We start from the raw sequence: 14,626 nt of genomic DNA on the forward strand, positions 1-14,626 counted from the left end.
TGAGCCTCCTTGCAGATTTGTACTAGTAAACATCTTTCTATATCACCGTGGGTGTCTGGGACCATGTGCTACCCTGTGCTGTCTCCTGCACAGTGCCCAGTTGTTGTGCCCTGCAGTCCTTTGGTGTAGGCATGTTGGGTTCATTGTATAAATCATCAACCTTGGTCTTGATGGGACTGATTTATCTAAAGTTACTATTAAGTGATAAAGAGGAATTACATGCTGGTCACCTCCCTGATTCTAAACCCAGTACATTTTTTGTTTGATAAAGATGTTACTGTGTCACTCTGCCTGGCCTTAAACTCTTGGACTGAAGTGATCCATTATGTAGACCAGGCTGGCCTTGAACTTGGAGCAGTCCTCCTGCCTCAGCCTCCTGTGTGCTCAGTTGACAGGCCTCTGCCAGCACACCCAGCTTCAGCCCTTCTTTAAATATTTCAAGTCACTAAGCTGCCCATGCTGGACTCAAACTTGGGATCCTCCTGTCTCAATCTCCTACCTTGCTCAAATAACAGTGTGCACCACTGTGCCTGGCTGAGGAAGTATTTTGAATTTGGGTTTTCTTTTTCAGGCTGTAACAGAAGACAAATATGAAATACTCCAGTCTGTGGATGATGCTGCAATTGTGATAAAAAAAAGACAAATATGAAATACTCCAGTCTGTGGATGATGCTGCAATTGTGATAAAAAATACGAAAGAGCCCCCGCTGTCTCTTACCATTCACCTGACATCTCCCGTTGTCAGAGAAGAGATGGAGAAGATGCTAGCTGGAGGTAGGAGGCCAAGACAGGCCTGCAGAACTTTGAAACCAGGTGTTCCTTCTCCATTCAAATGTGCTGTTCAGTTTTGGAGTGCTTTGCATAGCTGGCACAGGTATAGCTGTGTCCGCTTTCACTCTGCGAGCATGTCTCTCAGTGACCTTGAGCATTGGGAATTTGTCCAAATGGCATTAAAAGTGAGTAGCGCTTTTCATAGGGGAATCACACGATTTTGTTGTTCTGAATTCTAGAATCTCAAGTGTAAGTGGTAACACTTGTTTCCCTCAAGCCATTTTGACGATAGCCACGTGGCTGCACAGGAATGTCGCGTTAATAGAGTTGGGCGAGGCCAGCCTGCGTTGCAGCAGTGCCAAGGGTGTCTCATTTGTTCTCTGCCCCTGGCATTTCCGTCAGCCAGCTGTCTGAGATGGCAAGGCCTGGTGCAGTGTTGGATGGCGTTTTAAACTGGTGTGTGCTTTTCCACCTGACCCTGCACCTTGGTTGCTGATGCTTTGTCCACAGTTCATTTGCCCTGGCCCAGTCACTTCCCTACCGGGCAGACGACTGAACAGACACACTGGGCCCTGCTGCAGTGTAAGCCGACAAGGTGCCCTGTGCTGTTGCCCATCACCTCTGGCTTTTCTGATTCTGACGACCAAAGCCCTTCTAGTGTATCCACTTAGGGACGCTGGACCTTTGACCAACAGGACTCTCTCTGTCACGGGCTGGGGCTAGGGCAGAGAGGGAGTTCATTTCCACTCCTCCCACCTCTTTGTCTTGTTTTGTTTTTGCTATTGAAAATTCTAGACTAGCTCTTATATGGGGAGAACGCAAGGGAACAGTCTTGTTAGAAGATAGGATCTGCCTATCTTTCCCCTCCCCCGTGGATTATTCCTCTTAGAATTACTTCCCACTTTTGATTTTGCTTTTTATTTTTTTTTTGTTTGTTTTTGTTTTTGTGTTTGGTTTGATTTGGTTTTTTTGTTTTTTGCTTTTTGGTGTTTTTGGTGGTTTTGGTTTTGGTTTTTTGTTTTTTTGTTTGTTTGTTTGTTTTTTTTTTTTTTTGAGGAGGAGGCATCTGATTTTTCCAATTTCCTCTCAGGGCAGACTTCATTATATTCTAGCTTCTCCTTCCCTGCTCAAGGGTGGAGATGAATTCAGATTCTGGGAAACTCAGCTGCCCGTTAGGAAGCTGCCACATCCCCTTTCCACCTGACAGAAACCCCTTGGTCAAACTGTGCCTTGTCTTCTTATTCCATCCATGAATAGAAACGCTATCAGTCAACGACCCCCCGGACGTTCTGGACAGGCAGAAATGCCTTGCTGCCTTGGCGTCCCTCCGTCACGCCAAGTGGTTCCAGGTTTGCATTTTGTTCTTCTCTTTGTCTTTTGGTAGCGAATTCCTAAGTTTAACTTGGCTAACTGACCGTTAAGGTTCGGTACCATTGATGAGAGCCGTGCCGGTCTTAGCACCTGCCACCACGCAGCTGCTAACAGAGTGCACCCAAAACAATTTGACACCTCAAGGAGGCTTGTGACAGTTCAGGTGGGCTGCTGCTGCTGCTTTGTGTTAAGAGTAACACCTTCAAGTACACTCAATTAAGTCACTTGTGGCCGCACACTTGATGGCCACATACACTTAGCATTTACACTTGGCAAAGCAGCACTATGAGACTGTGTGATTCATGTTTGCTGTGTGTCCGTGAAGCTGCCTTCATGAAAACCACCTGTGCTTTCTTCCTCTAGGCCAGGGCCAATGGGCTGAAGTCCTGCGTCATTGTTATCCGGGTCCTGAGGGACCTGTGCACCCGTGTCCCCACCTGGGGTCCCCTCAGAGGATGGGTAAGGCACCTTGCAGACAGCTGGGGACAGCGGGGTGATGTGTGCTGGGGGTCTCCTGCACATTGGGCCTTTGAGCTGTGGCTGTCCCATACCTTTGGGACTGCTTGTTGGGCAGTTGCTGCAGCTCTTGCCCTAGTGGGCTAAAAGTGAGACAAGGACACTGGGGAGGATGATAAGACCCACTGAGGGAATGTGTGCAGATGCTCTTTTTTTTTTTTTGGTACCGGGGATTAAACTCAGGGACCTTGTTCTTGCAAGGCAGGGGTTGGAACCACTGAGCTAAATCCCTAGCCCCAGATACTCTTGTACAGTCAGCAGGCCAGGGCTCGGCTGGCTGTCAGCAGCTTCCTGTCTCTTTACCATCCACATTAAAGATCAGCTTGGTATCCTTAAATATTTCACTTTAAATAGAAGTACCTACCTCATCTGTACCCTCAGCATGGCCTCTTGGCTCGTGCAGCCTGAAAGATTCCATATCTGGCCCTCTGAAGAAAAACCGGTTTAAACTATTACCTGTAGCTAGTGGTAGAGAACTTGCCTTGCACCTTGCCTGTGTGTGGCCCTAGCCTCAATCCCAGGACCACAGCAAAAGGGAAGAAGTGGTCTGCCTGCACTCCACCTGTGGCCTTCAGTTTTGATTGGCTGCACGGCTGTGACTCCTGTGCCCTACCCCACGCCCCCAGCGATAGCACCTTACCATGTAGGTCATCCTCGTGCCACAGCCAGTCACTCACTTTCCCTCTTTCCTTCCAGCCCCTGGAGCTCCTGTGTGAGAAGTCCATCGGCACAGCCAACCGGCCAATGGGTGCTGGCGAGGCCCTGCGGAGAGTGCTGGAGTGCCTTGCGTCCGGCATCGTGATGCCAGGTTGGGGCTTGAGCTTTGCCAGTGGCAGGGAAACAGGGAAAGGACAGGAATCAGGCCCATGGCCCCCTCTTCGCTGATCCACTGACTGGGTTAGGACAGCAGCAGCTCTGTGTCCCCTAGGGTGAAGCATGTGACTACCCTCTTGCACCATCATATCCAGCCCTGTGCCGGGTCCCCAGCCGAGATTCGGAGGGCGGATCCGGGGGCAGTGGTGACCCACTCCCACGTGACTTTCTTGCTCTGAGACACAAGTGGATTATTTCTGTCAAGGGCTGGACGCTGAGTGGGTCACCGAGCTCGGCGTGTTTTCCAGAGCTGGGTGTGGATGGGGCGTGGGGGGTAACGCACCTGGTTCCCTCAGCCAGCACTACTTCACCGAGATGCTAAAGATAATCCTCTGCATATCTTCCTTGTTTCCTGCCTTCAGATGGTTCTGGCATTTATGACCCTTGTGAAAAAGAAGCCACTGATGCTATTGGGCATCTAGACAGACAGCAACGGGAAGATATCACACAGAGTGCGCAGGTATAGTCGTCGCCATTGCCAACGTGAGCCCGTACCCAGTCTGCACTCACTGGCTCCAGTCCCATGACTGGCTTTTCTCAGGGCAGGCCCTGGATCATAGGCTCAAGTCGGGGACTGAAGGCGAAGGCACCGTGTGATACAGGGCGCCCCAATCTGGGCTTCTTTCCCCTGGTGCCATGTGTGGTTGTCGTCCGGCCCTTGCCTGCCCCAGTGCCACATTTGCACGCTGAGAGCAGCAGGGCGACGTTTGCTGTGAAGCCTGCTCTGGGGTCCTTCCCTGCAGGCCACCACCTGGCTCCGTGTGGCAACCAGTCCCCAGGTTGGGGCCTCCTGTATTCCTCTTGAGGGGGGTGGTCACAGGCTGGCCCTCCCCCGCAGCAAGGCTGGGCCCGAGCGCTCAGGCCCTGCCCTAGCTGTCGGGGGACCCCTTGCTGACATAGGGGAAACCATTAGCAGCTCCCCGGCTCCTGCTCTAAATAAGAAGGCATTAGTGAGCGCACATACTGTGGCCATGGGTTCAGGCAACCGAATCAGACCCCTCTTCCCCTTCTTCAGCACGCACTGCGGCTCGCTGCCTTTGGCCAGCTTCACAAAGTCCTGGGCATGGACCCCCTGCCTTCCAAGATGCCCAAGAAACCAAAGAACGAGAACCCAGTAGACTACATCGGTAAGTGTGCGTGCACCAGGCGGCTGGGCTCTGCAGGGTGGCCAGCTGCAGGTCTCAGTCATGTCCATCCGGTCTCCTTTCAGTTCAAATCCCTCCCAGCACCACCTACGCCATTACACCCATGAAACGCCCCATGGAGGAGGATGGGGAAGAGAAGTCCCCCAGCAAAAAGAAGAAGAAGATTCAAAAGAAAGGTAAATACATAGACCTCGCAAGCCGTGCTGCTCTTACTCGTCTGCTCTAGTTAAGCCTCACCCTGAGTGGTGATCACAAGACCTGGTAGCGCTTTTTCTCCGATACAAATACTCAAGTTCTGCTCGGTGTGGTGGTGCAGGCCTGTAATTTCAGCACCCAGGAGGCCGAGGCTGGAGGATGGCCTAGGGTTCCGGGTTAGCCTAGGCTACATAGTGAGACCTGGTCTCAAAACACTGGCGGGGTGGGCGGAGATCAGACTTTTAAAAGTGAGTACCTAGATGTGGGCATGGGACAACAGGGAAGATACGTATGCCAACCTTCATGCAGCGGAGTTGCTGGGGCTGTGGGTGGCCAAGGCCCAACCTCAGCCTGAGCCAGCTTGGTGCTCTGTCCTCAGAGGAGAAGGCTGAGCCTCCCCAGGCCATGAATGCGCTGATGCGGTTGAACCAGCTGAAGCCAGGGCTGCAGTACAAGCTGGTGTCCCAGACAGGCCCTGTGCACGCTCCCATCTTCACCATGTCCGTGGAGGTGGATGGCAGCTCATTTGAGGCCTCGGGGCCCTCCAAGAAGACCGCCAAGCTGCACGTGGCTGTAAAGGTGAGTGCGGCCTGGGTGCTGCCTTCCTGGTGGCAAAACCACTTGTTGAGCACCTTCAACCCTGAGAACAGCATGCGTCTCTGGGAGAGCGCAAAGCACCAGAATGGTTAGGGTTTCAAGCGTTTCCAGGTCACACAGGGCAAAGAAAGCCTTTAGGGTTCTCAGGTGTGGCTGCTGGTCAGGGCCCTCCGGGGAACTGAAAGAAGAGATCCAGCCAGGTGGCTGGGCCTACCCCTCCGTGCATCCGGTCCAGGGTACCCAGGCTGTGCCTTTCCTCACTGCCGTCCTGTGTGTGACCCTGCAGGTGTTACAGGACATGGGCTTGCCGACAGGTGCCGAAGGCAGGGACTCCAGCAAGGGGGAGGACTCTGCTGAGGAGACAGAGGCGAAGCCCGCTGTAGTGGCCCCGCCCCCCGTGGTGGAAGCTGTGTCGACCCCCAGCGCCACTTTCCCCTCAGATGCCACCACTGAGGTGAGCGTGTGGTGGGCACCTGGCCATGGATCTTTCCTGTGAGGAGCAGCCCTTCCCGCGGGACCCTGTGTGCCGGAAAGCTGGGCTTTGCTTCACGGGGGAAATGTTCTTTTTACCGGAGAGTGGTGCAGGTGGAGGTGGCTGCTGCTCATGATGATGCAGGCTCCCAGAGGAGCTGGCAGGGACACAGGCAGGACTAGCAGGGGTGTGGAGCCGTGGCCACAGCCCTGTCTGAAAGCCTGTAGCTGAGTTTGTTGGTTTTCTTTTGTGCTTTCCCTGAGAACGTAAAACAGCAGGGGCCGATCCTGACTAAGCATGGCAAGAACCCAGTTATGGAACTGAATGAGAAAAGGCGAGGCCTCAAGTACGAGCTCATCTCTGAGACTGGAGGCAGCCACGACAAGCGCTTCGTCATGGAGGTGAGGCTCTTGGCCCTGCTTTTACCAGGAGCCTGAGTCAGCGGAGGTTCCCCATGGGGGCACTGTGTCAGCACCACGCCCATCTGTTCCCTCCAGGTCGAGGTGGATGGACAGAAGTTCCAAGGTGCTGGCTCAAACAAGAAAGTGGCAAAGGCATACGCTGCCCTTGCTGCGCTTGAGAAGCTTTTCCCTGATGCCCCCCTCGCCCTCGATGCCAACAAAAAGAAGAGAGCACCAGTTCCTGTCCGAGGCGGACCAAAGTTCGCTGCCAAGGTGAGCACTGGACCGACTCTCAACCCTGCATCCTCAGTGGTGTGGCCCCTGTCTAATCCAGGGGCCGGGTAGCCTGACCCTGCTGTCTGCTCTGCTCTGTCCTCAGCCACACAATCCTGGCTTCGGGATGGGTGGCCCCATGCACAACGAGGTGCCCCCGCCCCCCAATCTCCGCGGGCGGGGCCGAGGCAGCAGCATCCGAGGGCGAGGGCGAGGACGAGGGTTTGGCGGTGCCAACCATGGAGGCTACATGAATGCTGGTGAGAGCCATCTCCCTGTCATGTGGGACCCCCAGGAAGGACGGGGCAGGGGCCGGCCACATCTTACCCTGTAACCTGCTGCTCTCTTCCAGGCGCCGGATACGGAAGTTATGGGTACGGCGGCAACTCGGCGACAGCAGGCTACAGTAAGTTGTGCTTCTCTGTCTCCTCGTGGGCGGAAGCAGCAGCTGGTGGGGTCTGAGAGCAGGGCGCGCAGCCTTCCTGAGGCTGAGCCGCTCGCACCTTTTTGCGGTGATTAGGTCAGAAGGCCCTCGAGGCCTGTCCCACAGGCGTCCTTGAGTCTTAGTGCTGACACACTCACTGTGTGCCTTCCAAATTCCTTAGAAGTCAGAATTTTAAATTTCTCTGCTTTGAGCCATACGGAGCACCAATCTCATGAATGCGCCTTTCCTGCCAGTGCACCGCTCTTGTCTTGAGAAGGAGCCTTCATTGGGGGTCACAGGAGCAGAGAAATCTAAAACATGAATTTCAAATGTGGCGCTCTGTGCCCCTTTTCAAAAGAATTCTAATTTCTTCTCTCTGCTCTGTCTCCCCCTTTTGTAGGTGACTTTTTCACAGACTGCTACGGCTATCATGATTTTGGGTCTTCCTAGAGCGTCTAAAAGTATTGCACACAAAATCAACTTTTTACTCCAATTTCCTCCAACTCCAAAACCCAAAGTGTCCGTGCTGTGTCCCTGTGCTTCACTGGGTTTCTCAACCGTGGCTTTCCACCGCAGCTTGTCTGAAACTCTTAGCCTGCAGAATTTAAGACAATGGCAGTTTTTATCGTGATTTGCCTTTGAACTTGGTCATATTGAAGTTCACACTAAGTGGAAAACCATTTTCTCAGAGAATGTATTTTTGTGCAGACTTGCACAGAATTCTAGAGCCAGCGTTGTTCAGCATCAAGGCAAAAGCCCACCTTTGCTTTTTATGGAAAGCATTACTTTATTTAAAGAGACAGTTAATGACGCATTTTAATCTACCTTTGTCTTAATTTACAGCAGGTTTTGTATCAATTTTTAACCTTTTAACAAATTCCCAAATCTGGTTGATGCCTTTGACAGTGATGAAAATTTCACCACATCTGAATCCAGAGCAACCGACTTTCTTTTTAATTAAATGAGCATGTAAAATGTTGGGAATGTGGGGAATTGTACACTGCGCTGAGTTACCTCCTCCCGCCTTTGTAACACTCTGGTGGGTTCTTGTTTGGAATGTGGTATTTTGTGGCTGGTTTAGCTAGAGAGTGAACTCTCAAAGGTATCAAAACTGTGCTTCCATTCATTACCTGTGCGAGAAACAGACAGGCTTTAAAGGGTAGAAAATGTGAAATATTGCAAGTCAGGATCACAGCTGCAAGTGCGTGGACTCTGGATTTGTAAATGGGGCTTTCAAAAAATTCAAACAGGGCCAGGGTTGTAGCTTAGTGGTTCTGCCGCCTGCCTAACAAGCGCGAGGTCCAGAGTTTGATCCCCAGTACCCACCCCCCAAATAAAATCAAGCGTAAAGAGCCTGGTCCGTCTCCAGGTTTGAGAGTGAAGAGCCTGTGTGTGCTGCAGTAGGGCCAGGCTGCTGAGCTCAGGCTACGACCTCCGGTGGCCTGGACACCTCTCCTTGCCCAGCCAGTCTGGTTGCAGAGCCCTCCTTGGATGCTGGGGTTTAGCTTCCGCTCAGCATTCGTTTTCATAACAAAGCCTGCATCTGTGTTGACTTGCAAGATTTTGCGTTTATTCAGGCAAAAACTGGTCAAAACGGTTACTGTATGATTTGTTCCCCAAGGTTTGAAACTTTCAGTGAAACTTTTTAAAACTGATTGCATGATGTATTTTTTTTTTTTTTTTTTTTTAGAAAGTTATTGTTTGAGAATAATGTCTTTTTATACCAGGAAATAGTTATCCTGAATGACGTTGAAAACTTCTCCTCCTATTATTTTTTTTTTAATCAATACATGTTAAAGTAACAAGCCCGCCGTACTTGCGTCTTCATTCATTCCTGGCTTCAGGCGGGGCAGGTGGGGCGCTCAGTGCAGGACACTGGGGAAGGGGTGGTGATGGGGTTCTCAGGAAGGGGTCCACAGGGTCCGCACTGAGCCTCGCATGTTTGCTTTCCTGCATCTCAGTGTTGTGGCTTGTGACGGGGGAGGGGGGTGCTGCTTGAAGAAAACAGACACCTGATTTGCAGACCAGTCCTGTGGGCGAGTACCTGTGCCCTGTGGCACCTGACCACCAGCATGGGGTACTGTGTCGTCTCCAGGGGTGGGAGGTGTGTGAGGTCTCCCCTGTCACCACCCCCAGAAGGCCTGGAGCCCTTGGTGCTCTGTCTGGAAAGGACGTACAGGCTGTCGTCACGCCTGCCCTGGGCCCCGAGGGGTGGGTCCCCTTGGGTCCATGGGTCCAGGCCCGTCTGCTGTGGGATCCCAGGTACCCCACGCCGGGTGTTGCAGAGTGGCTTCATCCTTGCCTGCCCCCTCACTCCATAGGCTGTCCTGTTGCTCCACCACAAGCTCTGGTGGGGGAGAGCATTGATAGACCTAGTGACCAGAAGCTGTTCCTTGCTGTAGCATTCTGGGCCTCAGGACCAGCTCCTCTGTCCCGAGGCTCAGGCTGGCCAGTGCTCCACAGCCACTGTGCTGAGAAAAAGGAAGGGCATAGGTGCCCAGCCCTGCCCTGCTCCCCCTGAGCCAGTCTCCCCTGTTCCTCAGCCGTGGGTTTCTGCGCAGGCAGACAGGGAGCCTCCGCTGTCACTGATCTGAGCCTCGCCTCGCTCTTCGGGAATGAGGTCGGACCCTTTGGCCTTCAGGAATGCTGGTGGCTCCAGGGGTGCGCCATAGGGGATCTGGCGTCCCCCAAGCCTGTCCCTGTCCAGCCCATTTCCAGCACAGAGGGAGAAGGTGGGGGTGGCTTGCTGCTTCTCTGGGGCTTTGCTTTCCTGTCACCGTTGGGGACATCTGGGTAGCCGTCAGTCCTGAATGTCATCAACACTTGGAGCCCATCTCATTGTAATGTTGACACCTGCTGCAAAAGCTGCTGTCGCGCCGCTGCTTGGCAAAGATTCCTTGTTGTCATCAGCTGATGGGTGAGTGGAGCTGAAGGCTGGGCTGGTCCAAGCCAGGTGACCTTCTCCAGCAGAGCCTGCTCTCCTCCTGTCCCCGGCTGCCTCTGGGTGACAGGTTTGCAGGTCAGCCTTCAGGGCCCACAGCTGCCACCCTCCTCCCCCACCCCCTTTCCCTTCCTCGTCCTCCGCCTGACCCGCTGCCTCCCTGTCTAGGTCAGTTCTACAGCAACGGAGGGCATTCTGGGAATGCTGGTGGTGGCGGCGGCGGGGGCGGTGGTGGCTCTTCCGGCTATGGCTCCTACTACCAAGGGGACAACTACAACTCACCGGTACCCCCAAAACACACTGGGAAGAAGCCGCCACATGGGGCCCAGCAGAAGCCATCTTACGGCTCAGGCTACCAGTCCCACCAGGGTCAGCAGCAGTCCTACAACCAGAGCCAGTACGGCAACTATGGCCCACCACAGGGCAAGCAGAAGGGCTACAACCATGGGCAAGGCAACTACTCCTACTCGAACTCCTACAGCTCGCCGGGAGGCGGGGGCGGCTCGGACTACAGCTACGAGAGCAAATTCAGTGAGTTGGCCTCTGGTGCCCCCACAGCCCAGCACGGCCCAGGCCTGTGGGCCGAGGAAGAGGACAGGCTGTGTGGCCATGGGTGGCATTGGGAGGATACGGAGTCAGGACCCCAGTCTTCCTCACGGACAGGTGTAGCTGTGGCCTCCGTCCTGTCCTGAGGTTCTGGCTGGGTGGAGACTGCCACGTACCTTCCTGGGACTGCAACGAGGCATTGCCGCCTCCAGCCCCCTGCAAAGAGCTACATCCTTGTCTGACCCGTGCCCAGACTGCACCGGCCTCACTGGCAGTGTAGGTGCTCTTGTGAGGGAGGAGCGAGCTCAGTGCAGCTGGGGGCTTCGAGGGTGCCGAGCTGTGACATGCATGAGTAAGCCAGGAAGCACTTCCTGGTGACAGTGGGGTGCTGTCACACCTCTCAGAGACCCCGGAGAGGGTCTGAAACTCAGCTTGCAGAATTTAGGACAATGGCAGTTTTTATTTCGGTTTGCCATTGAACTTGGTCATAACTGACATTCACACTTGAGTTGGAGGGGAAGATAGTGGCAGCGTGAGAGAGTGGAGCATCTGAGCTTGGTGACCAGCCTGACCTAGAGCCGGTTGACCTCCCAGGGTTCTGGGTGGCCCCTGGCGCCACTTTGTGGGTCTGATAACGTGCCAAGTTGAAGCAGACATCCGTAGAGTCCGGTGCTGGGCCGTGTCCAGGGGCGCCCTTGCAGGCCCCCTAACCACACTGTCTTCTCTCCCCCAGACTACAGTGGTAGTGGAGGCCGAAGCGGTGGGAACAGCTACGGCTCAGGCGGGTCGTCCTACAACCCAGGGTCCCATGGGGGCTACGGCGGAGGTTCTGGGGGCGGCTCCTCATACCAAGGCAAACAAGGTGGGCCTGGGCAGCACGTGGCACAGCCGGGGGTCCCAGAGGTGCTGTGACAGGGGCATCTCCCGGCAGAAGCAGAGCACCATGTAGTGGGGTCACGGTGACGGGACGCTGTGCACAGCAGGTCTGGGGCCACACCAGCTCTTGGGCGCTTCATTTTCAGAAACGAGAAGTTGCCAGGCTCGTTGAAGGGTTGGCCCCTTCAGGTGCCAGCGACGATGAGGGCCGTGCTCAGTTGTGATGCCGGGTGCAAACTCTGACGCAGTAGTGGGCTCAGGCACCCCTGGTTCTGTGACTGGCCAGTTCACCACTTGGTCACCATCCCAGAAGTTAGGGTCACAGCGACCTCGTGTCTAAAGCTGTTGGTGACAGCCAGAGCCGAGGACAAGTGCGAGACTTAGCAGAGCAAATCAAGCCCATGGGGCTGTCCTCCTGGGGAGCCGCGGTGGCGGGTGGGCCCTCGTCCCCTCCTCTAACCCACCCTCTCTCTCATAGGAGGCTACTCGTCACAGTCGAACTACAACTCCCCGGGCTCTGGCCAGAACTACAGCGGCCCTCCCGGCTCCTACCAGTCCTCACAGGGCGGCTACAGCAGGAACGCAGACCACAGCATGAACTACCAGTACAGATAAAGGCCCTCGCGGGCTGCGGCCTCCTCTCCTGCACTTCTGCCCGCCCGCCCGCCAGACGATTCAGTTCGACACATCACAGTTACCACGTCAGCCGGCCCTCCGGCCGCCCCACCCGTCCACGTTGCTGTGTTGTGAGGTGCAGCGGCCCCAGCCGTGCTGTGACCCCTGTTTAGCCGTGTTTGGGACTCCGTGTCTTCAGTGGTTTGTTAGTTGCCATTACAGCCTTGTCTGGGTAGAGTTTGAGTTCTTGCCGTTCGGTAACCCTCTGTCTTTTTACACTTGGTGTTAACGTTGACTTCGTTTGTCTTGAAATAGTTACGGAGGGGATACGTCATCTGTTAATGCTTTTGTGAAGTGAGTTAAATGAGCTTTCTGTATTTTAATGCTTTAGTGTTTCAGTTTTATAAGTGAAGATTTTATTTTAAAAACCAGTGGGAAAGACTGGGGATTTTGTATGTCTGGGTCATTCAGGCAGTAAATCTGAGTTCAGCTGAATGTAGACTAATAAAGAAAAAGCAAAGTGCGTGCGTCCCAGGCCTGCGCGTCTGACCTTCCAGCCAGGCTGCTCTTGCCCTCAGGAAGCGAGGTGAGGATGGCAGATTGGCCCCTGGTCACCATAGAGGGGCCACCTGTAGACATCTTTCCCTTCCGGGGCGGCTGCCTGCCAGCACAGACTCCACCTGGGCGGCTTGGCACCAGCTCCCAGCAGCGTCTGGGAGGTCCGCAGTGGCCCCCACTGGCCTTTGAGGTGCAATCCAGAAATGCAGCTCGAGGGCCGGGATTTAGCTCAGTGGTTCTGCCGTCTGCCTTGCAAGTACAGGGACGAGAGTTCGATCTTCAGTACCCCCTCCCCCAGAAAAGCAGCTCAGCCTTATTTTGCCTCTGGGAGTTCTGGTGTCATTTGTAGTGTGATCTCATACCTTTGTACAGCGCAGTGTCCCCGCAGGAGCCACTGCTCTTGGGACAGGCCTAGCTCACTTGGGATGGGGCTGAGGAAAGCCTGGTGATGTAAGCCCAGACCTGGGCCAGCTATGCGGGGAGAGCTGGCGTTGCTGTCATCTGCAGGACACCTCAGTACGTACCTTGAGCCTCACGTGGAGAGTAGAGCTCTTTCCGTTCCAGATTCCTGGACTGAGTAGCAGACCTCTCGGGGCTGTGCTGCAGCGTTGGGGACCTAGTTTTCGTGGGTAGAGGCTCAAGCTGCTGTCCCGCGTGCAGAAGAAGTGCGCCTCACCGCAGGAACTCCGTGGCTAAGCGTGGAGTGGAGAAGCTGCTGAGCCCTGGGCCGCACTGGCCTGTCCCCACGAGAGGGGCTGTGCTGGTGGCACCACTCCGCTGGCGCCTGCCTGGGAAGAACCTGTGTGCCCTGGGCATGCCCCAACCTCTGAGACCTGGGCTGCGCCCCTGGCCTCCCCGTGTGGTGACCTTGTGTTCCAACAGGCTGGGACCCTGTGTGCGTGCAGCTCCTCTGCTGGCGCAGGGCAGGTGAAGGCTGGCCTTGCCAAGTGAGGGAAATTTGCACTGATGTCTCCACTACTGGGGAGAGGCGGGAAGAAGAGGTGGCCACAGTGACAACATCTGGGTGACCTGGAGGTGCCGCAGGAGCCCACCAAGGTAGCATCATGGAGGGGTAGGTCCCAACTCCGATTTCGAAGAAGGAATCTGTGGTCCCCTCGTGGACACTTGGAGGGCCAGGACAAGAAGAGACTTGTACTGTGTTGAAAGTGAGAGGACACGAGTGGGGAGCCGGTGTCACTCGCGCGCAGGAGAGGATGTGAAGAACGACGTGGCTGCCCAGCCGCTGTGTCGCCTGCACCGGCCTTCACGTAGGCCACCAATTCCCAGATCAGCCACCACCCTCGTACTCCTGACTGCCCCCAGCCCGCCCCTGGCCTGTGGGTCACACACACCCGGGCATCCGGGCGGTGAAGAGCTGCAGAACCCGGCGCCCTTGGCATGTTGAGCCGGCTTGGGGACCTCACTGGTGCTGAGCGTCCTGTGATGTCCCAGACCAGTGGCATTGTCTCGGCCCTCAGCACCTGCCAGGCCCTGCGGGGAACAGCTGGGGAGAGTGGGCTTGCAGTGGAGACTCCTTGGCCAAGGTTGGGGTGCTTTAGGTAGATGGTGTCCTGAGCCCGGAGTCCCCATAGAGCCCCAGGAGGGGTTTAGCAGGAGCTGGGGAGCGCTGCAGACTCACCACAGAAGGCTCAGGACGCCCAGGAGTGGAGGAAGGGGAAAGAAGCCCTCGGTCTGTGGCTGAGGTGGCCGTGGGCATTGTGTATGCGGCATGACAGTGCATTTCCAGCTCCCTGGTTAAGCAGTGCCCTTGGTGCCCTGATGGAGTCCCTGGCTAGGGGTCCTCGCCCAGTGGCCTGATGATCCTCTGCCGTGGCTGGGAAGTGGCATTTACTCTACATTGCTGCCTCTTGGGTGCTGACGGGACCTGGCCCTGTGGGAAGCCCCCTGGCCTGACTGCAGCCGGTGTTGATCTGCATGTTCACTTGTGCTTTATTTACATGCCCGAGAGAGACCCCGGGACACACAGCAACGCAGCAGGCCTTAGGCTCAGATGCTCGCTCTGACCCATCCCATAATAAACACGTGTGAGTC

The 14,626-nt window shown here is 55.2% G+C and overlaps 1 protein-coding gene across 1 annotated transcript in view; it reads left to right on the forward strand.

The window, feature by feature from the left end:
* Positions 1 to 14,626, forward strand: part of Ilf3 (interleukin enhancer binding factor 3) — a 31,490-nt gene extending 16,864 nt beyond the window's left edge. Inside the window, exons 7-22 of the mRNA XM_033759738.1 lie at positions 640 to 774; positions 2,029 to 2,120; positions 2,506 to 2,601; positions 3,355 to 3,466; positions 3,894 to 3,991; positions 4,547 to 4,658; positions 4,742 to 4,852; positions 5,251 to 5,450; positions 5,755 to 5,922; positions 6,204 to 6,341; positions 6,438 to 6,614; positions 6,721 to 6,874; positions 6,967 to 7,020; positions 10,148 to 10,510; positions 11,259 to 11,387; positions 11,880 to 14,626. Coding sequence (XP_033615629.1) covers positions 640 to 774; positions 2,029 to 2,120; positions 2,506 to 2,601; positions 3,355 to 3,466; positions 3,894 to 3,991; positions 4,547 to 4,658; positions 4,742 to 4,852; positions 5,251 to 5,450; positions 5,755 to 5,922; positions 6,204 to 6,341; positions 6,438 to 6,614; positions 6,721 to 6,874; positions 6,967 to 7,020; positions 10,148 to 10,510; positions 11,259 to 11,387; positions 11,880 to 12,016 — 2,276 coding nt within the window. The 3' untranslated portion in view covers positions 12,017 to 14,626. The remainder of the gene's footprint in view (positions 1 to 639; positions 775 to 2,028; positions 2,121 to 2,505; positions 2,602 to 3,354; positions 3,467 to 3,893; positions 3,992 to 4,546; positions 4,659 to 4,741; positions 4,853 to 5,250; positions 5,451 to 5,754; positions 5,923 to 6,203; positions 6,342 to 6,437; positions 6,615 to 6,720; positions 6,875 to 6,966; positions 7,021 to 10,147; positions 10,511 to 11,258; positions 11,388 to 11,879) is intronic.

The sequence above is a fragment of the Fukomys damarensis genome, unplaced genomic scaffold (genome assembly GCF_012274545.1).
Source record: "Fukomys damarensis isolate Sample0158 unplaced genomic scaffold, DMR_v1.0_HiC HiC_scaffold_37, whole genome shotgun sequence".
Lineage (NCBI taxonomy): Eukaryota > Metazoa > Chordata > Mammalia > Rodentia > Bathyergidae > Fukomys > Fukomys damarensis.